Source organism: Bubalus kerabau, chromosome 12 (assembly GCF_029407905.1).
Source record: "Bubalus kerabau isolate K-KA32 ecotype Philippines breed swamp buffalo chromosome 12, PCC_UOA_SB_1v2, whole genome shotgun sequence".
Classification (NCBI taxonomy): domain Eukaryota; kingdom Metazoa; phylum Chordata; class Mammalia; order Artiodactyla; family Bovidae; genus Bubalus; species Bubalus kerabau.
This window is the reverse complement of record NC_073635.1, coordinates 54,288,690-54,312,516: the sequence shown is the minus strand read 5'-3', so window position 1 is coordinate 54,312,516 and position 23,827 is coordinate 54,288,690. Positions and strand designations below refer to the sequence as shown.

The window sequence follows — 23,827 nt, the reverse complement described above, 5'->3', positions numbered from 1 at the left end:
TTAATCTTTAGGTGGAAAACTCTCCCCCAACTCCCCATCTTCCGGGAAAGATCCTGGGATTTCAAATCGCCTTTCCGCATCCTTCCTCTCTTCTCGCTACCATTCAAACTTTCATTTAAACTTTCAAGATCCTCGACGCCCGTAGTAACCCGGCTTCCTTCCCGTTCTCAGGAATCCTTGCAGCTCCCTAACCGAGGAAAGTTTGTTTTCGAACTAAAAAGGAAGGAAAGGAGGAAGGGACCAGACGCCGGCCGCCGCGCGTCGGGAAAGCGCGTTTTCGTTTCCGCGGCCGGCGCGTCGTGGCCCTGCCCGGCCGCCGTAGCCGGCCTCGCGCGGCCTCAGTCGCTGGGAGAAGCCGCGGTCGGCGGGACTTCCGTGTTGGCGGGATTCTGAACGCTGCCATGGCTCAGACCGTGCAGAACGTTACATTGTCGCTCACTCTGCCCATCACGTGTCACATCTGCTTGGGGAAGGTAATGGGTGATGCCTGACACGGCTCCTAAACGGGGTTGGGTGTGCAGGGGCCCTCCGGAGCCCAGGGCTGGCTGGGTGTGCGGCGGGGATGCGGCGCGAGGCGCCGGTCTAGGTGAGGACGCCGACCCTGCGTTCTCCTCTGGCCAGGGAGGCCGCGTCCCCGGGGGACAGAGGGGACGAGTCGGGACTCACGGAGTCATCTGTGCGCCTTTCGGAGGAGGATGACAGCGGCTTGGGGTGGGGAAGTAAGGTGGCTTCAGCCGGGTGACTCCCGGCGTCGAAGGAGGCCTGGTCAGAAATGAATCCCTGCAATTCACGCCCCCCGGTGCCACCCCATCGCGGCTGAAATCACGTTTTCTGGGAGCCTCGCGACGGTTCCATCGTCCCCTGCACGAATTAGAGTGTTTTGTTCTTGGGCCTTCGGTGCTGGCTGGGGAGGCTTTTCCATTTTCAAGATAATTTTCTTAACTTCACTCGGCCTTGAGAGTGGCCTTTGCTCTGGGTTCAAAATTTGAAAAAGTGAATAGTACGTACCCCTGAATGGCGTTTAGAATGGGAGATGTGGTCTTTAATTCCAAGAACGGATCAGCCACGAGGTAGAATACCCTCTCTCTTGTGATATAAGAGGTGTCTACCGTGTTTATGAAACCAGGTGGAGAAAGTTGTAAGAGTTCTGAATTAGAAACGGAGTTTTGAAGGTTCTCATGCGTTTGTCTCCTCTTTCATTTCCATTTGTGCCTCCCGTTCGGTTTTTAAAAGAATATATTGTTTTACTATGTAGGTCCAAAAGAAACTTACCCCACCCCCCACGGTGAATTGTTTATACATTTGTGGGGAATGGATGAATGTGATGTGTTTATGCCCCACACTGAAACTGCAACCACAGGCATAGCGTTAAGAAATGCAGACTTCATGGGCAAAGCATTTGAGTGCCAGTCAGTATGATCGTCTAATCCTCTGTTTTAAGTCTATGTGAATTTTCTGAGTTCAGGAAGTAGTAGGAAGTCAGGCTTGGGAGAAACTGATAGCTCTTGATATACATCAGAATGAAATGCCAAGGAAATAGCAAAGATACTGTGAAAGGATATAGAGATGGCTTGATTAATTCTGACGGGAGAGCTTAAGAATGGCCTTTGGAGGGTGGTTATTTGAGCTTGGTACTTGCTACTACTGCCTACCTTTGTAGCTGGGAGGAGGAGAAGATGATTCTGTTTGCTGCAGTCTACATTTGGCTCCTGACTTGAAGTTCCACATGTTAACTTCTGAGTGAATTTACTCCCAACAGTGGCCTGTTAAAAGGCTGATAAAATATCCTTGGAAAATAATTTTCACTTGGTTTAGTTGTGCACATTATATCTAGTTTCCATTAGTTAATGGGCTGTGTTGAAGATGTCTTCTGCCCAGTTGATTTTCCATACCTATGCTTTCTGTGTTTTAACAAAAATGATAACTAATAGAATATAGTGATTTGCAGATTACAAAATGCTTCTGTATGCATTTTATTATTCATTTACCACTCTCATCAGTGCTGTGAGATAGGTAGGGCTGGTTTCCCCATTTTTCAGATAAGGAAACTAAGGCGTAGAATCTCCAGCATTTGAACCTCTGTTGTTAGCATTTGTGTCTTCAGTAAGTTACATCCAAAATCTCAGATGAACTCATTCATAACAGCAGACACTTTTGGTGAATTTTTCCCTCCTATACTGGTTAGCTGTATTCTAGAATTAAATCTAATAACAAAAGGTTCAGATCAGATCAGATCAGATCGGTCGCTCAGTCGTGTCTGACTCTTTGCGACCCCATGAATCGCAGCACGCCAGGCCTCCCTGTCCATCACCAGCTCCTGGAGTTCACTCAGACTCATGTCCATCGAGTCAGTGATGCCATCTAGCCATCCCATCCTCTGTCGTCCCCTTCTCCTCTTGCTCCCAATCCCTCCCAGCATCAGAGTCTTTTCCAATGAGTCAACTCTTCGCATGAGGTAGCCAAAGTACTGGAGTTTCAGCTTTAGCATCATTCCTTCCAAAGAAATCCCAGGGCTGATCTCCTTCAGAATGGACTGGTTGGATCTCCTTGCAGTCCAAGGGACTCTCAAGAGTCTTCTCCAACACCACAGTTCAAAAGCATCAATTCTTCAGCACTCAGCCTTCTTCACAGTCCAAATCTCACATCCATACATGACCACAGAAAAAACCATAGCCTTGACTAGATGAACCTTTGTTGGCAAAGTAATGTCTCTGCTTTTGAAAATGCTATGTAGATTGGTCATAACTTTCCTTCCAAGGAATAAGCGTCTTTTAATTTCATGGCTGCAGTCACCATCTGCAGTGATTTTGGAGCCCAGAAAAATAAAGTCTGACACTGTTTCCACTGTTGCCCCATCTATTTGTCATGAAGTGGTGGGACCGGATGCCATGATCTTCGTTTTCTGAATGCTGAGCTTTAAGCCAACTTTTTCACTCTCCTCTTTCACTTTCATTGAGAGGCTTTTTAGTTCCTCTTCACTTTCTGCCATAAGGGAGGTGTCATCTGCATATCTGAGGTTATTGATATTTCTCCCGGCAGTCTTGATTCCAGCTTGTGTTTCTTCTAGTCCAGTGTTTCTCGTGATGTACTCTGTTTATAAGTTAAATAAACAGGGTGACAATATACAGCCTTGACGTACTCCTTTTCCTATTTGGAACCAGTCTGTTGTTCCATGTCCAGTTCTAACTGTTGCTTCCTGACCTGCATACAGATTTCTCAAGAGGCAGGTCACGTGGTCTGGTATTCCCATCTCTTTCAGAATTTTCCACAGTTTATTGTGGTCCACACAGTCAAAGGCTTTGGCCTAGTCAATAAAGCAGAAATAGATGTTTTTCTGGAACTCTCTTGCTTTTTCCATGATCCAGCGGATGTTGGCAATTTGATCTCTGGTTCCTCTGCCTTTTCTAAAACCATCTTGAACATCAGGAAGTTCATGGTTCACATATTGCTGAAGCCTGGCTTGGAGAATTTTGAGCATTACTTTACTAGCGTGTGAGATGAGTGCAATTGTGTGGTAGTTTGAGCATTCTTTGGCATTTCCTTTCTTGGGGATTGGAATGAAAACTGACCTTTTCCAGTCCTGTGGCCACTGCTGAGTTTTCCAAATGTGCTGGCATATTGAGTGCAGCACTTTCACAGCATCATCTTTCAGGATTTGGAATAGCTCAACTGGAATTCTATCACCTTCACTAGCTTTGTTCGTAGTGATGCTTTCTAAGGCCCACTTGACTTCACATTCCAGGATGTCTGGCTCTAGGTCAGTGATCACACCATCGTGATTATCTGGGTCGTGAAGATCTTTTTTGTATAGTTCTTCTGTGTATTCTTGCCATCTCTTCTTAATATCTTCAGCTTCTGTTAGGTCCATACCATTTCTGTCCTTTATCGAGCCCACCTTTGCATGAAATGTTCCTTTGGTATCTCTGATTTTCTTGAAGAGATCTCTAGTCTTTCCCATTCTGTTGTTTTCCTCTATTTCTTTGCATTGATTGCTGAAGAAGGCTTTCTCATCTCTTCTTGTTATTCTTTGGAACTCTGCATTCAGATGTTTATATCTTTCCTTTTCTCCTTTGCTTTTCGCTTCTCTTCTTTTCACAGCTATTTGTAAGGCCTCCCCAGACAGCCATTTTGCTTTTTTGCATTTCTTTTCCATGGGGATGGTCTTGATCCCTGTCTCCTGTACAATGTCGCGAACCTCATTGCATAGTTCATCAGGCACTCTATCTATCAGATCTAGGCCCTTAAATCTCACTTCCACTGTATAATCATAAGGGATTTGATTTAGGTCATACCTGTATGGTCTAGTGGTTTTCCCTACTTTCTTCAATTTAAGTCTGAATTTGGCAATAAGGAGTTCATGGTCTGAGCCACAGTCAGCTCCTGGTCTTGTTTTTGCTGACTGTATAGAGCTTCTCCATCTTTGGCTGCAAAGAATATAATCAATCTGATTTTGGTGTTGACCATCTGGTGATGTCCATGTATAGAGTCTTCTCTTGTGTTGTTGGAAGAGGCTGTTTGCTATGACCAGTGCATTTTCTTGGCAAAACTCTATTAGTCTTTGCCCTGCTTCATTCCGTATTCCAAGGCCAAATTTGCCTGTTACTCCAGGTGTTTCTTGACTTCCTACTTTTGCATTCCAGTCCCCTATAATGAAAAGGACATCTTTTTTGGGTGTTAGTTCTAAACGGTCTTGTAGGTCTTCATAGAACCGTTCAACCTCAGCTTCTTCAGCGTTACTGGTTGGGGCGTAGACTTGGATTACTGTGATATTGAATGGTTTGCCTTGGAAACGAACAGAGATCATTATGTCGTTTTTGAGATCACATCCAAGTACTGCATTTCGGACTCTTTTGTTGATCATGATGGCTACTCCATTTCTTCTGAGGGATTCCTGCCCGCAGTAGTAGATATAATGGTCATCTGAGTTAAATTCACCCATTCGAGTCCATTTCAGTTTGCTGATTCCTAGAATGTCGACGTTCACTCTTGCCATCTCTTGTTTGACCACTTCCAATTTGCCTTGATTCATGGACCTGACATTCCAGGTTCCTATGCAATATTGCAAAAGGTTAATGATTTGTAAATAGACAGTTTCTCATGTCTACTATGGAGACAAAAAGGCACAATTGGTTGACAACCCCGAGTACTGTATTCAGACTAAGTTCTAACCCAGGTTTTCCACTTAACTAATTCTATACAAGTTACTTAACTTATACAAGTTACTTAATGTCCCTAAGAGCAGTTTCCTTATCTGTACAGTGGGAATGATAGTAGTATTAGGGCTTCCTTGGTGGCTCAGACAGTAAAGAATCCACCTGCAATGCAGAAGACCTGGGTTCAGTCCCTGAGTTGGAAAGATCCCCTGGAGGAGGGCATAACAACCAGTATTCTTGCCTGGAGAATCTCCATGGACAGAGGAGCCTGGCAGGCTGCAGTCCATGGGGTCGCAGAGTGTCTGACCTGACTGAGCGACTAAGCACATACATACATACATACATAGTGTGAATTTTGACACTTATCATTTAAGAAATGTTAACCTTTGTTACGGGCACTGAGGCAGACAAACCCTCAAAAATGAGGAAACCAACCTTTTCAGTCACTGCTCCTCCCAGTTGCTTCCTGAGGCCAGTACACTCACTTAATGAAGATTTACATTTCCAGAAGAGTAGGACCTGTTTGTTCTGGAAATTGCCACAGTACATCCAGTGATTTTTTTGTTTGTTCCATATTCTTTTGCCTTTTGTGTAGTTAAAGCAAATCTGATCTGCCTGTGCTACTCGGCCTCCCCTCCACACCAGTATTTATGGGGTGCTGGAGACAGCCTTTCATTTCCCTGACACACACATTTCTGGCCACCTCTGGAGTCTGCCTTCAAGCCCTTCCTGGCTAGGCCTCATCTTTTGCTGCTCTCGCCATTTGTCCCTTACAGAGTTAACAGGTCTTCATTTTTTATTTTTCAACAGAATCAGGGGCCATTATCCCGAAGAGTTACTGTTAAAAAAAAAGAGAGATGCATATTACTTAAGGAAATTAGGGGGTGGGAGAGACTTTGAATTTGAAGAGGTAGTTGGTGCTTGGAATGGGGGTGAAGGTGAAGAATGGTGGGGAGCAGTAGTCGAGATAGCCCAAATATGTATGTGGTTAATGCTTTGCCTTTTCAATACAAATGTACTTAAAATTGAAAAGTTTAAACATTTTGCATTTGCCACCCCCAACTGTACCTCAGTCTTAAAAGTGGATTATCTCTGTTCAGTGTTTAGCAACCTTGCCAATATTGTAAGAGCTCTGTGTCACCTGGAGAGGTGAAGTACACACCCTGTGAGACGATTCATATATAACACTTTCTGGCCTATTCCGCTTTAATTTTTTTCCCGTGCCTTGAGCTAGTAGGCCAGCAAGCTGAAATGACCCAGCCCAGGATATTTAAGTGACATTTTGGTACTGCTGCCAGAATTCTACAGACCACTTTATCTCTAGATAATTCCAGGCTTTTATCTCTTCAATTAGGATTCAAGCTGTGAAAAGAAACTGTTGCACGTAATAGTTTTATTGACCAACTCTGCGTTTTGCCTTGAGTGACAGCCAAATGTGGAATGCAGTTGGTTTTAATCAAAGGACAAAGGAGATTCTCAAGAGAAGTGGCAAGCGACTAGACTTCTAATACCCTTTAACAGTGATATAGCATATCCAATTATTTCTCACTTGAGTATGAATCCAAATTCGGGTACCACCCTTTAAGATAAATATACATAAACTGAAGTATTTGAAATCATTTGGAAAGGATTTGAGATTGAGATTGGAATATAGATGGAACAGAATAGTGTTGGAGTGAACAGACATGATAGCAACTCATTAAATAATTAAAAGCATTTTCGTTTGGAAGGGAATCAAACTTTGTGTAGCTCTACAATATTAAGATTTATACTTAATATAAATGGAAACTTTTTGGCTGAAATAATCAGAAATGAAATTAGCTTTCTTACGATGTGTCCAGTCGTAGGATAGACTATTTTCCACTGGGAATACTATGGGAAAGAACCTTTCTTTCAGGGAGGACTTCTTGCTTTGCTTTCTACACACATCATTGATTTCAAAGGTTGAAAAGAGGTAGGGCTAGGTGTTACCTCTAGGGCTAGAGGTAACACCTTAGCAACCTAGCGTCCTAACTCTCGGTTGACTAAATTCATTAATCAGTGCTCATCAAGGGCTGTCGATTGGCCAGAGAGCCATCCTCCTCAGTACATTGAGTCCATGTTTGAGTCTTGATTGCCCCTCAGTTCCCAAGAGTGGATTTAAGAACCAGCCTTGTACATAATCATCACAAGAATTTGCTTTGAAAAAAAGCCATGTGGAGTAAAAGTTTTGCTTTTTATCCCTTATCTAGATTACAATAAGCTTCAAGAATGCAGACACTTTCAGAAAAGTATAAAAATAGTGTGTTTTCACATAGAGTATAATAAAAATTAATTCAAAAAAGTGTTGATATATTCTAGTAATTTTCAAGTTTGGCATATAATAGCTGGCATATAATTTACTTCACAAATAAGATTCCAGTTTATCCTGAAAGCCTTCTAGGTAGGGATAAAGGTGGGAGAGGGGAGGTGTATTATCTTTCTTTCTAACCCAGACAGAATTGGAGACCCAGACCAATAGGCATTAAGTAGCTTAGTTCTCAGGATTACACAGTTTTAAAGTTCTAGTCCTAAATTCTGGCCCAGAGCCAAAGATTTCTTGCAACATAGCAAGAGCAATCCAGGAATTTTGTTTTTAAAAATTGACAAATTTGTAAGGTTGAGAAGGTAGGCTCTTCCTACAGTCATTTATCCCTCAGCTTTGTTCTTCAGTCTTTCTGTAGTAGGCCTCCTCTAGTGAAACCCATGAAGTTTTGATATTGGTGCAAGAGAAGGGAAAAGAAAGGTTAGCTCTAGTCTCGAGTAAAGGTGACTGAAGAGCAGAGAAATTGATTTTAAATGTATTTGCCAGACCAGTTGGTAAAGTTTATCTACAGCCTTTTCCCTTGCATCACCTCCATTAATACAGTATCTCTTTTCTGCAATCCCTGCTGATCCCAGTGTCTTGATTCTTTCAGGTGTGTTTCCTCTATTTCTTACTCCCTGATTATTGTTTACTAAACTTGCTCTCAGGAAGAAAGATCTGTTTCTTAATTGAAAGAGCACTCAATTTGCATGTTTAATGGTGGTCGAATGCTTGCTCTGCCACTTAGAACACGTATTTATTTCCTTGAGTGTCAGTTTCCACTGGCTGCAAATTAATTTGATACTATCAACCCCATTAGATTGTTAGGGAAATTCGTGTACATTTCCCAGACCAGCAGTTCACAATAGGATGGAAGTGCGTTTTGTTGTGTGGATCACAATAAACTGTGGAAAATTCTGAAAGAGATGGGAATCCCAGACCACCTGACCTGCCTCTTGAGAAACCTGAATGCAGGTCAGGAAACAACAGTTAGAACTGGACATGGAACAACAGACTGGTTCCAAATAGGAAAAGGAGTACGTCAAGGCTGTATATTGTCATCCTGCTTATTTAACTTACATGGCAGAGTATATCATCAGAAACGCTGGGGTGGAAGAAGCACAAGCTGGAATCAAGATTGCCTGGAGAAGTATCAATAACCTCAGATATGCAGATGACACCTCCCTTATGGCAGAAAGTGAAGAGGAACTCAAAAGCCTCTTGATGAAAGTGAAAGAGGAGAGTAAAAAATGTTGGCTTAAAGCTCAACATTCAGAAAATGAAGATCATGGCATCTGGTCCCATCACTTCATGACAAATAGATGGGGAAACAGTGGAAACAGTGTCAGACTTTATTTTGGGGGGGCTCCAAAATCACTGCAGATGGTGATTGCAGCCATGAAATTAAAAGACGCTTACTCCTTGGAAGGAAAGTTATGACCAACCTAGATAGCATATTGAAAAGCAGAGATACTACTTTGCCAACAAAGGTCCGTCTAGTCAAGGCTATGGTTTTTCCTGTGGTCATGTATGGATGTGAGAGTTGGACTGTGAAGAAAGCTGAGCACCAAAGAATTAATGCTTTTGAACTGTGGTGTTGGAGAAGACTCTTGCGAGTCCCTTGAACTGCAAGGAAATCCAACCAGTCCATTCTGAAGGAGACCAGTCCTAGATGTTCTTTGGAAGGACTGATGCTGAGGATGAAACTCCAATACTTTGGCCACCTCATGCGAAGAGTTGACTCATTGGAAAAGACCCTGATGATGGGAGGGATTGAGGGCAGGAGGAGAAGGGGGCGACTGAGGATGAGATGGCTGGCTGGCATCACCAACTCGATGCACAGGAGTTTGGGTGAACTCCAGGAGTTGGTGATGGACAGGGAGGCCTGGCATGCTGTGATTCATGGGGTTGCAAAGAGTTGGACACGACTGAGCGACTGAACCGAAGTGAACTGAGAGACATTTCTGATTCTCTTCAGAGCAGTGCTACTCACATCTAGTAGACAGAGCCTCAGGGTGCTTCTAGCTAAACATTCCATAATACATAGGACAGCCTTCTACAACGCAAAACTTTTTGTTCCAAAATGTCAGTAGTGCCAAAATTGACAAACCCTGCCCTAAACCCTTGTGTAACTCCTGTTAGGGAAGTCTAGGATAGATTTTGGACTTCCCCGGTGGCTCAGACAGTGAAGAATCTGCCTGCAGTGCAGAAGGCCTGGGTTCAGTCTGCCGGTCGGGAATATGACCTGGAGGAGGGCATGGCAACCCACTCCAGTGTTCTTAGCTGGAGAATCCCATGGACAGGGAGCCTCGTGGACCACAGTCTACGGAGTCACAAAGAGCCAGACACAACTGAGGGACTAAGCACAGGATGGATAGTAATGGACAGCACCTTTAGGTCTGACTCCTTCCAGATATCTGCTTTTTAAGAAAGGGATTTTTGGTGGTAAAGTCTCTCAAAACTGAAACGTCTTCAGATAAAAGACACTACGTAGTAGAATTATATATTATTGGGCTAATATTTCTTGTACCTAGGACTGCCTCCTCAGGCCCATTCCAGTGAGAGAAGAGCCTTCTTTTCACACATTCCTTCATCTTCTCTTTCTCTTCTTCCTCCTCCTCACCAGCTTCACTGGGCATTACCCCGGGATATCACTGCAGCATGCTTACTCCAGATGAGTTTGGAATTGTACATGCCACTTATCTTTGCCATTGTTGTCTTGCATGTTTTTTTCATAAGGGTGCTTACTATGTTAATGCCACAGATCTCATTTGAGAGTAAATAGAATAAAAAGTCTAATAATATAGGCAAATTATGACTGTTTCATATCTTGAGAAGATCTTATTAAAGGAAATTATTTATGTGTGTGTTTTGCTGTTATATATAGCAGGATCTGAGTAGAGAAGATGGGTGGACAGGAGTTGAGGGAGGGCTACATTCTTTGTATTTTGTTTCTGTAGTTTATGGTCAAATAAATAACAAGTAATTTGTTCTAGGTGTTCCTTCTCATTTATCAGTTCCTGTTCTCCTAAGTAAATTTAAACCATTGTCTAGAAATCTTCATCTGATAAGTACATGGTCCAAAGAAATGAAGTAGTGAGCTGTCTCAAAATCCAGCACAATGGTGGCCATAATACCAGGTATTAACAGTGCAGACGAGTCTCCTTTGGGTGACATTGCCAGCGGCTTTCAGCTGACAGCCAAGTAGTCTGCCTGCGGTTGTTCTTCTGTATCATTTTGGCAAATTAAATGAAAAGGTTAAACTTTCACTTTTTCAAAATTTGGCAGTGGCCGTTGACCTTTTGCTTCTTGAGATGTTTTTAGGAGCATTACCTCAGCCTTTCATTTTAATACATCAAAATTCACTTATATTAATATTAGAGTGTACATTGTATAAGTTGTTGGTGGTGGACACAAAGATGAGCAGGACAGTGCCCCTGCCCCCCGGGAGCCTAAAATCAAATAGGGAAAGCAGGATATAAATAATTTTCCAAGTCCAGTGAACATTAAATCATTGCATAAGAAATGCGCTTATGAGAATTCAATAAAGATCCAATTAATTCTAAAAAAAGATTACTGAAGGTCTTACAGAAGAGGTAAACTTTGATTTTCATCTCAAAAGATGGGAAGGATTTTATTTTGATTGGGTAAGTTGCAGGCCAGCAGAACATATCAAGCTAAAAAATGAGAGCCCAGTAAATAATAAGTCTGTGTTCTTCATAATCTTTTTGATGAACATCAGGTGTATATCTATGTGGTTGAAGTATTGGTTTTGTCCAGTGTTGAAATGGATCAAAGGAAATGGCCATTTAAGAAGCAGATTGCATTATTCTTTGGATGCTGTACTCGAAACTGTGAGTAGAGGGAAAAAGTTGTTTTGCAGGAGAGCAGTGCTCCGTATTGTAGCTGGGTGGCTCTGGCATCAGTGTGAAAGGTGGACAGGAGTGAACATGTGACAGCAAGGATGCTTGGAAGAGGTCATGCAGTAGCTGGGGTAAGAGAAGGGGAACCTGAACTCACTGAGTTGAAGAGAGAAAAAGAAGGGATAGATGGTAAGTAAAAGAACATTTAGTGGTAGGTTTGCCACATTTCGACTATTTGGGGATATATTTTTTGTCCCCACATTATACCATCTCTGGAGTCTTGTATTTTATAAGCCATGGCATCTTACAGGGCTTCCTGTGTGGCTCAGCTGGTAAAGAATCTGTTTGTGATGCGGGAGACCTGGGTTTGATCCCTGTTTTGGGAAGATCCCGTGGAGAAGGGAAAGGCTACCCACTCTGGTGTCTTAAATTTTTCATCCTTTTTTCCTGGTGATACATAAGATATGGATATATCTTAAAATCCCTGGCTTTTTAGACTGATACATGATGACAGAATTTGGTGCCAGATTGGATGGTGAAGGTGAGTAAAAAGGGTGAGTCAGAGAACTGAGTATTCTAGACCAAGGGATGAGGTGGAGATGCCATTAACTTAGACAAGAGGGAGTACAGGAGCGGGGTGAATGTGTGGAGGCTGGGCTTGTCTTTGGGCATACTATGGTTGGGGCAGCTTTAAGATCCCAACATGCAGTTGGCTCCCAGGCATGTGAATATAGTCCTTGTTTCCCTGCCCCCACCCTTTTTTCTTTTCTTTTCCTTTTCTTTCTTTTCTCTTGAGGAATTGCTAAGTGGAAGTCTCTGTGCTTACATCTTTATATTATTAAATCTTAAACAACAGCTGAATGAAAAGTGTACTAGGTTAAACCATATATTTCAGAACCGGAAACTGATGCCATTGTTTAACTAACGGGCTAATCCAAAGTCAAACAGCTCAATAGGTAGTAGAGCTGGAGTCTGCCCCAGGTTTCTTTTGAAGCCTAAGCTCTGCCACTTACTGACATCCAGTTACAGAGGCTTCTCGGGAACTATTACTGTAGAAAAGATGTTAACACTATGTAATACATGAGATTGAGAGAAAATAGGACTTTGTCAGATAAGGTATCCCAGGACAAAACTTTAGGGAAAGCAGCTATGCCATCTCCTGTAATCTGATTGTGAGCGTCTCACTTTCCGCTCCTCTTCTCATCTCACCGACTACTCCAGTGTTACTTCAGCCTTTTCATGCCATCGTTGCCACTCACAGACTCAACAGTGTTTGACCATCCTGCTCCATACATGACCCTAGTAAATGTACTTTCTTATCTTTCAAAATAATTGCTTTAATCTATTTTCTCCAGTTGATATTCCTCCCTGCTTCCGACTTGCAGCTGGTAATCTCACCTCCTATTTGATAGACAAAATATAAGTAGTTGGAACATGAGGTCTCCCATCTTTCTGTCAACAGATCTTCCATCCTCTGTGTTTGTTCTTATAGCCTTGGTCTTTCTTCCCTTTTGTTAAATTGGAAGATAGCTCCTCACTCCATATGAGCCACAATCTCCCTGCTTGTGCTTTGGATCTCATTCCCCTCTTGACTGCTTAGCAACGTTGCTATCTATGGCTCTGATCCCTCCCTGTCTTCCTCCATCATTAACTAATATCTGCTTCTTAACCATACCATTCGCATTATCATTCCTTTCCGTGGCCACATGTTGTGCTCTCTCCTTTACAGCAAAACATGAAAGATGACCTGCCTGTAGTCTCTGTCTTCATTTCTTCACTTTTCCTTGTCTTGCACCCTCAAATCAAGTTTCCATCCCAGTGCCAGTATTCACTGGAAACAGTGCTTGTCAATTACAGACCACAGTGACTTCCATGCAGTTAAATCTTGTAGTCACTTCTCTGTCCACATCAAATTCAGTCTCTCTTCAACATTTGACATGAGTGACCACTGTTGAAAAACTTCCTTGTGTGACACCATGTTCTCCTGTCCTCCAGCACAGCCCCTCCTCCTCATTTCCCTTTGCCAGTTGCTCCTCCTCTTCCTCTGTGTGCCGGAATGTATACTGTTCTGCCCATGCAGGGGATCTTCTCCAGTCCTGTGACTTTAAATGCCATCTTTTATGCCAATGATCCTCAGACCTTGCCTTGTCCATTTAAAAGCCAGGTTGGTGTCACAAACTTAATAGACCAAAGCAGAATTCTTGATTTCCACCACGTGTGAGGCCTTCTTTTTTGCAGTGAAAGTTGCTCAGTGGTGTCTTGACTCTGCGACCCATGGACTGTAGCCTTCTAGGCTCCTCTGTCTGTGGATTTTCCAGGCCAGAATACTGGAGTGGGTAGCTGTTTCCTTCTCCAGGGGATCTTCCCAATCCAGGGACTGAACCCAAGTCTCCCACACTGCAGGCAGATTCTTTACCAGCTGAGCCACCAGGGAAGCCTAAGAATACTGGAGTGGATAGCCTATCCCTTCTCCAACAGATCTTCCCGACCTAGGAATCAAACCAGGGTCTCCTGCATTATAGGTGGATTCTTTACCAGCTGAGCTACCAGGGAAGTTTTTAGTTTGGGGAGATATTTAATCTTTGTTAGCCGGGGTCCAGCCCCGGCTGTTATGAGAGCATTTACTTAGAAAATGCCAATTAGATGTGTGCTTCTAATGAGGGAAGCCTATACGGGGTGGAAGAGTGTTTTGAATCCCCTTAATATGCACAGTTTTATGTTTTGAGCATTGACTTTCATTCATTTTCAGATGAATTAATGACTAAAACCAGAAATAAACTCACTGCCCTAAAAGTCGAAGGAGATAACTGTTAACCAGCCATCTTAATTTGGGGGTACACATCCTGCCAGGAGCCTTCTAGGAACACGGAGTATGTGCTTGTGTGTGTCTGTGTGCCTGTGTTTGGGGAAGCTACCGGATAGGCAGAGAAGTATCTTCCTGGTACTTTCATTGAGAATTTTTTGTTCTGAAAACATTTTCTGACTTAGGGATAAGATTAAAACACCCGTGAATGTATTATGGTCTGGACTTCAGAAACAGATGAATTTTTAGAAAAAACTAACCTTCAAAGAGAGTTCAGGTTTGTCTGCCTCTTGAGTCTCTGACCAGGAGTACCTCCCAGATGAGACCTCATTCCTTGTTGTTGATAGGAGCGCTTGGGAAGGAGTGCTGTGCTTCATGGTCTTACTGTGTTTGAAAGTCTGTCTGTCTGTGTTTTAATCAGCCCTATCAAATCAGTTGAACTCAATGAATTAGAATTGGTATTTCTCCAAGAGGAAGTCTAAATCTGTGCAGTTATCTGCTCTGTTTAGTTTTCTTCTGTTAGTGTTCATAATCAAGGGAGCATCTGAATGTTTGGAAAGCCAAACTAAACCCACAGAGCTCTTTGCAGGGAGACTTAAAATGACTGCCTGCCTAGCATGGATTGTTGTACATTTGTGATTTCTTTGAGAGTTGGGACCCCTTTCAAATTAGTGAGCAAGATACTCAGTATCCTTCTGAGGCAGATATAGAGCAACATCGATGTTTGTGAAAAGTGGTTTGTGGTGGTTCTGCCTTTCATTCCCCCTCTACTCATTCCACTTTTCCTTGATCTTCTCGTCCCTTATGCCACTCTACAGTGGTAGTGTTTTTATTATTACAACAAAATACTGAAAATGGCTATAAAGTATTTTGAGTCCCATGGTAAAAATACCACATAAATAAAGTGAAACCCTTCTGTGTCCTTTTCTATTTTTGTTTTATCTTGTTACATTTATGCTGTTTGAAGAATATTCAATCATTATTCCCTCTGGCAAGTTCCCCAATATGTGGAATTTTAAATAGTGTCTTAATAGCAATTACTTTATTCAACAAACCTTTATTGAGTACCTACTGTGTACTAGGCTGTCCCTAGGTACCAGAGATTCAGAAGTGAATGATATGAAGGAAGTTATTGCTCTTCCAGAGTTTCCATTCTAAAAGGGGAGATAAATACAGATTTTTAAGAAATATGTAAACTAACGTATAAAGTCAGGTAGAAAACTAAATCAGCTTCTTCTATTTTCTATTTTCTCTCTGATACAACAGCTACACACAGCCAAAGCAAAACACATACATTGTTAACCCCGAGCAAGCCACCTGATCTCTTCACCTTGGTTTCCTTATTTGTAAAGTATATTTACTGTTTATCTTTCAAGAGTAGACAGAGAGGATATGCATGGGAAACTCATTGTAAAATATAAGACAATATAAATGTAAAGTATTTGTACTTGATTACATTGAGTCAAAGATTGATTTATTTGATGTACGTCAGTATTTCTGTCAGCATTGTTTGCTATTTAGATTATAAACCACTTGAGTGTATGTCCTGTCTTTTAGGGTTGTTTTAACTTTCATGCCTCTGGTTTCGAGGGCATTCTTGTAAGACGCCCGTGCTAAATTGTTGATTGCTATTGCTCTGTAATATAGTGGAATGAATTGAGGGAAGGATTTCAAACATTATATGGATGACTGGACTAAATAATCTTCAAAGAACCTTCTAGACCTGACATTTTATAATCCTTGACTAGAACAGTTGAAGAAAAATTGCCCCAGCCTTAGTGGAACAAAATGCATTTTCTCTTTGGCAGTAAGTGTGATTTGGAACAAAATAAAACCATTTCTTAATGTATCAAAAGTTTCCATCTCTATGACCAGATATGTAAGCTAGTAACTGTCACACGTGTGTAAGAAACAGTGTGGTAGCAGAAGCAGTTTTTATGAATACTAGATATGGCCTCTTAAAGCACCTGCTGCTGTACTCTAGAGCAGCGATTTGTTTGCTCTAAGCTAAACCTGTTGAGATTCTGGTTATGACTGTTGCCCTGTACTAAAAGCAGTGTTTCCTTTTTCAAAGGTACGCCAACCTGTCATATGCATCAACAACCATGTGTTTTGTTCGGTTTGTATCGACTTGTGGTTGAAGAATAATAGCCAATGTCCAGCCTGCAGAGTCCCCATCACTCCTGAAAATCCTTGCAAAGAAATTATTGGTAAGGGTCTATTGTAAAAACACATAGAAAGTGATTTAAAAGTGTTTAAATAGTGTCTGTCTGGAGGAAAACTGAAATGGACAACTTTTGGTGGTGTTATTTTGCCAGTATCATACTGGGTGGATTGGTCATTTGGCATAATGTATATAAGTGGAGCAACTGAGGAGCATGAAGCACTGTGAGAAATCACAGAGCCTTCTGGAACTTTGATTCTGGTAGAGGCTGTCCATATGGATGAAGTGTTTTGTTTTGTTTTGTTTTTTTAATATTTATTTATTTATTTATATGGGTGCACCAGTTCTTAACTGCAGCCAACAGTTTAAAAAGCAGACAAACAAAAAGGCCCACAGAGTTCAAACAAGCTAGTTCAGCCAGGAACATGGAAAAGGGATTCATGCAGCAGTGGCCTCTAAGATTTAAGGATAGATAAATTTTCAGTTGGTAAAGGTGAGAGAGGCCATTTCTTGTAGAGGGAGCAGCATTCACTGCAGTTGGGAAACAGGAAAGTCTAGTTGGGTCTGACTGTTGAAATAAAGCTGAAAAGGTAAATTAAGACTTCAGCGCAGAGCATCTTGAGTGACAGACTGAATCAGGGGGTTGCTGTATGGGTGAGAAGGGTAAGGTGGGCATGATGGTTTTGAGCAGGGGAATGGCATAATCCAAAGTGTGTACTAGGAATATTGCTCAGGTGATGATGCATAGTTTGGGCTTCAGGGGAGAATCAGGACATGAGTAGGTCAGGCTCTTGCCCAGGTGAGGGAGAATGTGAGTCTGGATTAAGGGCATGAAAAAGAACATTCAGTGCTACAGTCATGTAGGTAAAGTGGGGTGGGGAAGGTGGTAGGGATAAAACTTGAACTGGAAGATTCTTGGAAAATGAAACATTTAAAGAGCTTTTATAGTGCTATTTCTTTTAGATTGCTAAAATGATTTTTATTTGTTTCTGCTTTAGGAAAAATTGAAAGTGAATTGATGAGAGCATGAATCATTGGGAAAAAAACCTTTTGTCTTTGTAATAGTCCCAAATTAGGGAAAATAGACTTATATAAAGTTTTTATAATAGAAAGGAAGATATATATGCTAGAACAAAAGAAGAACCACTGGAACTTTGAAACTAAGCAATCTGAAAGGGAATCAGAGGTGGCTCCAAGGTTTCTCTCTTGGGTACCTGGGTGAAGTCTTATAGAGGAATATTTCTGTGCTGTGCTGCAAACTGGAGTGTTAATCTCTCAGCCTCTGCTTTTTCATCTGCACTGATCTTTACTAGGGTCAGGTCTTTCCTTGCAGACTATGAGCTTTGTTGATTAAAATAATTTAAATGTTTTTTTCCCAGCTTCTTTTCACATCCCTTCTTTCTTCATTCATTTGTATCTAAATGATATTTCATAAATTCTCTGAAGTAAAATGGTTTATCCATCCTTGTATTTGGATGGAGTCCTGTGAAAAAGAACGTTTGTAAATGCCTTTGTTATCATGATGCTAAGAAGTACAAAGAAAGTAACCACAGGATAAGTGAAGAGCTCTCAGGAAGAATACATTTTGAGTGTGTATATGTGAGGTATTGTGGGCATACAATTAATGCTGTGATTTATAATCCATCGTAACTGGGTTGTTAGAATCAGTGAAAAGACACATTCATCTTTTCAGTTGTGTTACTAGTAACTATATATATTTGAATACATTAGCTATAGTAATATATATTATAATATGTATATCATATATGTGACATATAAGATAATATATTTGATAATTATATATAGATAATATTGATTTATACAACAAATAATATTTTAATTATACAGCTTATTGGTTAGATGTAATCACTGATTTTATTATTAACAGTTGTCTGGTATTCAAAATTTGCAATAGTTCAGATGAGTTAATAAATATAGCCTTTGCCTTCATTGAGTTTAATAAGATACACAGGTAAGTAAACATAACATGATATTTTACTGAAAGTATTTCTGATGGTGTTACTTACTTATTTTTTCTCAGAATTGAAGTACAGAAAAGCATGGCAGCACAAAGAGGATGTAAGAAAAAGGATAGAAATTAAGCTAGAGTCTACATAGAAAGGTTAGATTTTTTTTTTTTTTTTGTCCTATAGGAGGAACAAGTGAAAGTGAACCTATGCTAAGCCATACAGTCAGGAAGCATCTTCGGAAAACCAGACTTGAATTACTCCACAAAGAATATGAGGTAAATACTAAGTAAATGTTAAATAATGACAGCATTGAATTCTAGGTAAAACTGAGCTATCAGTCTGGACTTCTTAGAGTAAGTATCCAGTGAAATCTTATGTTAAATGCCAGTTTAAAAATATCTTATTTGATAAATTCTTATTTCTTTTCCTGTTTCAAATAGGGAAACAGATGGAAACATTTCCTCTTTTTCTTGCTTTTAATTTTAAATTTGTGCTCAACAGAAACATCATTTTTTAAGTTGCTCCCTCAAGAAGTTGGGAGATAAAGGAAACTCTCATGTAGAAGTCAGTCTTCCAACCCCATGAGGCATTATGAATGCAAACAAGTACTATAACCTTCATTCTGTCTTTGTTTCTACCTGTAAATTCACTGCTAATTATAAGTCTGATAAGTTTTGGTAAAGAAAATATACTTATGTCAGCTACTGACAAAGAGATTTTGGTTTGAAATATGCTATTGCTTAATTCTTTTTTTTTGTTTTTTTTGCATGTTTTAAAAAACATTTTTTAATTGTTTGTTGAATTTTTAAAACATGTTTTAAAAAAATTATGTATATTTAAGGTGTAAAACATGTTTTGATATACATGGTGAAGTGATGACTTCAGTCAAACTAATTAGCATAGCCATCTCCTCACATAGTTACTTTTTCTGTGTGTGTGTGTGGTGAGGGCACCTGAAATCTACTCAGCAGTGTCCAGTAGATAGTACAATATTATTACCTGTAGTCATCATGCTATACAGGAGGTCTCTAGACTATCTCTAGCTGCAACTCTGTACCCCTTTAACCATCTTCCTGTTTCTCCCACCTCCCCATTTCCCCCACCTTCCATGCTTGGTAACCACTGTTTAACTCTGCTTTTATGTGTTTGACTCTTTAGATTCCACATATATGTGAGATCATGCAGTTGTTTTCTGCATGTGATTTGACATGTAGGTGATTTGACATGGTGATAGAATTTTTTCTAAATTAGCTTCATGCTAATGGATATATATACTTTTGAATAAACATTAAGTCCAGTTGTCATTTTATATTGACTAAATGGGATAATATTGCTCTCTTCCTTTGACACAAAATATCTTTAAATTACACTACATAAATGGAAACCAGTTCAGCTGCTTCAAAAAATTTTTGAAATAGGGCATAGATAAATGACTGAATAAATGTTCATTCATATGTGTTTTCTTGTTTATATTTATTCATTAATTTATTCAAACAAGTAAAGCTCTTTTCTCATTTTATAATGCATTTAACTCAAAACATAATTTAAAATAGTAAATAGTTCTATCTGTGTTAAAACTAAAATGTATTCTTATTTATGTAATTAATATTTATCACACTTAGATACTAATCAAATTAATGCTTTAGGAGATTGCTGGCATGTTGAAGTTATTTTCTGAGAACAGAATTCCTAACAATTTTAGTTTAATGTGAAATATTCATTATAGATGAATAAATGGTATCACAGAAGAGAGTACTAGCCCCAAATGTTTCATTGCTGGATTCAAGGTGGTTCTACATGGGGAAAACTAATATTTGAAATAGTCACAGCGATAGTTAAAGAGCTAGAATGTAGAAGAGTTCAAAATTACAGGTATTATTCTGATGTGGAAGGTGAAAGGACATGGTATATAGTTTTACTTCTATATGAAGCAAAAAAGAGACGTCAGCCAAAACTACAGATTACCTTGATCAAAACTGTATTTTTAAATGCACTTTGCTGCTACTGCTGCTGAGTCGCTTCAGTCATGTCCTACTCTGTGCGACCCCATAGACGGCAGCCCACCAGACTCCACCATCCCTGGGATTCTTCAGGCAAGAACACTGGAGTGGGTTGCCATTTCCTTCTCCAATGCATGAAAGGGAAAAGTGAAAGTGAAGTCGCTCAGTCGTGTCCGACTCTTCGCGACCCCAGGCTGCTCTTCCATCCATGGGATTTTCCAGGCAAGAGTACTGGAGTGGGGTGCCATTGCAGTCTCCAAATGCCCCTTAGTAAAGGAATTAAACATGCCTCAGAATTTTCTTCTGAGGAATCTACTTCCTTGTTGAATTCATGTGACTTTTCAAATTTTCTGAATATTTTAAATGGGATTAAAGATTTGACATTTTCGTTTTTTTAAATCACGAACGATCATTGAATTAAAAGCAATAGAGATGCCAATTTTTATCAGTCAAAATACATTTTGAGAATTTCAGCTATGTGTGACGACTTTCTGTCTACAAAGTTATTCTGATACATAAAGAATCTGTATCTACAGGATTTTTAATGTAAATTTTGAAAACACGTTGACTTCACTCTAGCGTGTGTATGTGTTTAGTGTCTATGTCTACCTGATGGCTGTGCAATGCTTTTTCAGGATGAAATAGATTGTCTGCAGAAAGAGGTAGACGAGCTTAAGAGTAAAAACCTCAGCTTGGAATCACAGATCAAGACTATTCTGGATCCTTTAACCTTGATGCAGGGCAACCAGAATGAAGATAAACTTCCAGTTGCAGATAATCCAAGTAAAATTGACCCAGAAACTGTAGCAGAGTGGAAGAAAAGGCTTAGAACAGCTAATGAAATCTATGAAAAAGTGAAAGATGATGTGGATAAGCTCAAAGAGGTAAGTTGTTGTGTTTAAAATTCTGTAGTATTTTAAGTACCTTCAAAAGAATAAATAGCCATACTATTTTGAGTCATCCTTTAGAAGATTTGGGGAGAAAGGACAAATCCCTGGGTGAGCATTTATAAACAATAAGAAAACTTTTTCTCCTTAAATCTTATTAGCTGCCAAGAAATATCAGGTAGTCCTATTTGTGACTGTAATTGGAGACTTTGTAGTGCCTCTGTATGAGTTTACATCTTCTTGTGGAAGAACGACATCAGTTTAAAGGATGTGTTTCTATTTCCCCCTCTTTGTGATTTGGCTTCCTTTTTTTAAAAAGCTTATGTCAGTAACTGCCATATATGCATAAAGACAGACCTGTCCATTTCCCTACCTATAAAATGGAAGGTTTGGACCATCTTTTTTCTAGCACTCCCTTTCTCTGAAGTTTTAATATTGTAAATAGTTAAAGACTTACTAATTCCAAGAGAACTGTGAGTGATGGCTTTAGACTACTCCACGCAAAAGAATATTGAGAGGCAATTTAATTTTTTCAGTTATTCTTCATCCACACAAGAAGATAAAGCATAGGTGAAAAGGGTAGACCTCTAGGATTTTCCAGTCTAGGAAAGGAGATGAAATCCATGGCATCAGCATTTGATGTAGAGCTGTGCTGGCCAGAGGGACTAGCCTTTTGTCTTGGCTTCAGGTTTATCCACAGTGAAGGCCTGTTGTGCTGAACAGAGATGGGTTTGTGTTATCCAGGTTCATAGCCCCCTATTCAACCTATCTGCATTCTCTTAAAATACTGTTACTGTGCTGAACTGCTGACTTCCACCTCCTGAAATCATTAGTGCTCTACATATTTTAGAGATGCGCTGCCACATACCGGCTCTCTGATCCTCAATGAGATGAAGTAGCAGAGAATTATCTGCAATTTAGTGTGAATACTAAGTCGAATTGCATACCCACGTATAAAATAAATGCCATTTGGGCTCAGGAAGGCCAAGATGAGACAAAGTTGGGAACATAGTGCTTTAAGAGAAAAAAGAAACTAGGGATGTAATTGCACTGAGTTTGCTACAAGTCTAGGGGAAGTGTGTTGTTCCTTTGGTTTACAGTGGCCACCATTACCGTGTTAGTTTGAGAAGAGAAGAGGACATGGAAAGCAAAGGTAGCTGAGAAGTCACAGTGATTATCAATCAGCCATGTCCTCATTAACTGTCCTTGAACTATCAGCAAGTTCTGTATGGTTTCTTTTATATTATTGAATTTCATTAAAATATTTGGCAATAAATGCTTCTTAGAGCATGAAGATATGTATGAAAACTCTGAGTTTATAAGAGTGGTATAAGGAAAAAAAGAGAGTGGTATAAGGGATGTATGTAAAAGGAAAGTACATAAAATACAGTTTTTCTTTGTTCTTTTAAAGATCATATGTTAAATTCAATACCCAAAGTTACCTTGAGACCTCACAATTATTTGAGATACTTGAAAAGCCCATTTTGAATACCTAGTGAAGGAATTAGGTAGAACTAGGCAATAAACTGGAACATAAACTAAAAAAAATGGACTGCAGAGGCAAAACTTGAATGCAAAATACAAAATAACAGCATATTATAAAACAAATATAGGAATGCTGAAGATTCAGAATAAAGGACTACCTAGATTAAGTGAAATGGACTTTTTTCCTCATGTTTCCAAGACAAGTGAGTTTTGAACCATTATGAAGCCAATGTTGAGATTGCAAAGTATAATAGCTGAAGTCTTTATTACTCTCTTAGTTGCAACAAATAGGCAGGACTCTCCCCTTTGTAACTTTACCCATCCAGTTCTGAACTTGAAAATATCTCTGATAATTGAGGGTTAGCCAGCCCATAAAGAGAATCTTAGAAAGCCTCAGGACTGGTGAGAGACCTTGTCAAGGGGGATGGGGAAAAGAAATCAAATGAGGTTCTAATTTAAGCTTGTCATTCATCATCAAAAAGCATTCACTAAGTGCCTCCTCTTACAGTGCTATGCTTGAGGGCTTAATTCATTGTGTGTGTGTGTGTGTGTGTGTGTGTGTGTATGAAGAACTATATTACCTTTCCTATGTCTTCAGAGGGGCAGTAATGGTGTTTATCAGTCACTTAAAGAATTAACTCTACACAGTCCTGGTTGGTTTGCATCCATGAAGATAAGCAGGTACTCAGAATCCAAAAGGAACCTGGATACATCTGAGAGAGTGAGATTGGGTGTTGAAAAGAGTGTCCTCCGTCCTACTTCTCTTGTCACCCTCTTGGGGCATTTGTGTGTGGATGGGCAAGTAATATAGTCAAGAATTCTAGAAATTATTGGTCAGATTTTTAAAATCTATATTCAGATTTTCTTAGTTTAAACCTTTTTGTTGACAGTTGTTCTGACACTTTGAATGTTAATAGTCAGACAATGAATTTCTCTTGCTAGGTTAGTGAGATTGGTTCCTAGCCTAGGGAGTCTTATTTTTTGTTGGAATTCAGAAACAATGACTAGCAGATTTAAAAGAAGTCACTTCTAAGAAGATTCTACAACAGACACTCTACTTTTGGGGCTGCCCAGGATCTATATTCAGAGAAGGCAGTGGCAACCCGCTCCAGTACTCTTGCCTGGAAAGTCCCATGGACGGAGGAGCCTGGTGGGCTGCAGTCCATAGGATCGCAGAGT

At 40.2% G+C, this 23,827-nt stretch overlaps 1 protein-coding gene across 1 annotated transcript in view; it reads left to right on the top strand.

Moving 5' to 3' along the window:
- Positions 1 to 282: 282 nt before the first annotated feature.
- OBI1 (ORC ubiquitin ligase 1) overlaps positions 283 to 23,827 on the top strand; it is a 44,799-nt gene continuing 21,254 nt past the window's right edge. Inside the window, exons 1-4 of the mRNA XM_055542732.1 lie at positions 283 to 473; positions 16,217 to 16,352; positions 18,460 to 18,551; positions 20,912 to 21,160. Coding sequence (XP_055398707.1) covers positions 402 to 473; positions 16,217 to 16,352; positions 18,460 to 18,551; positions 20,912 to 21,160 — 549 coding nt within the window. The 5' untranslated portion in view covers positions 283 to 401. The remainder of the gene's footprint in view (positions 474 to 16,216; positions 16,353 to 18,459; positions 18,552 to 20,911; positions 21,161 to 23,827) is intronic.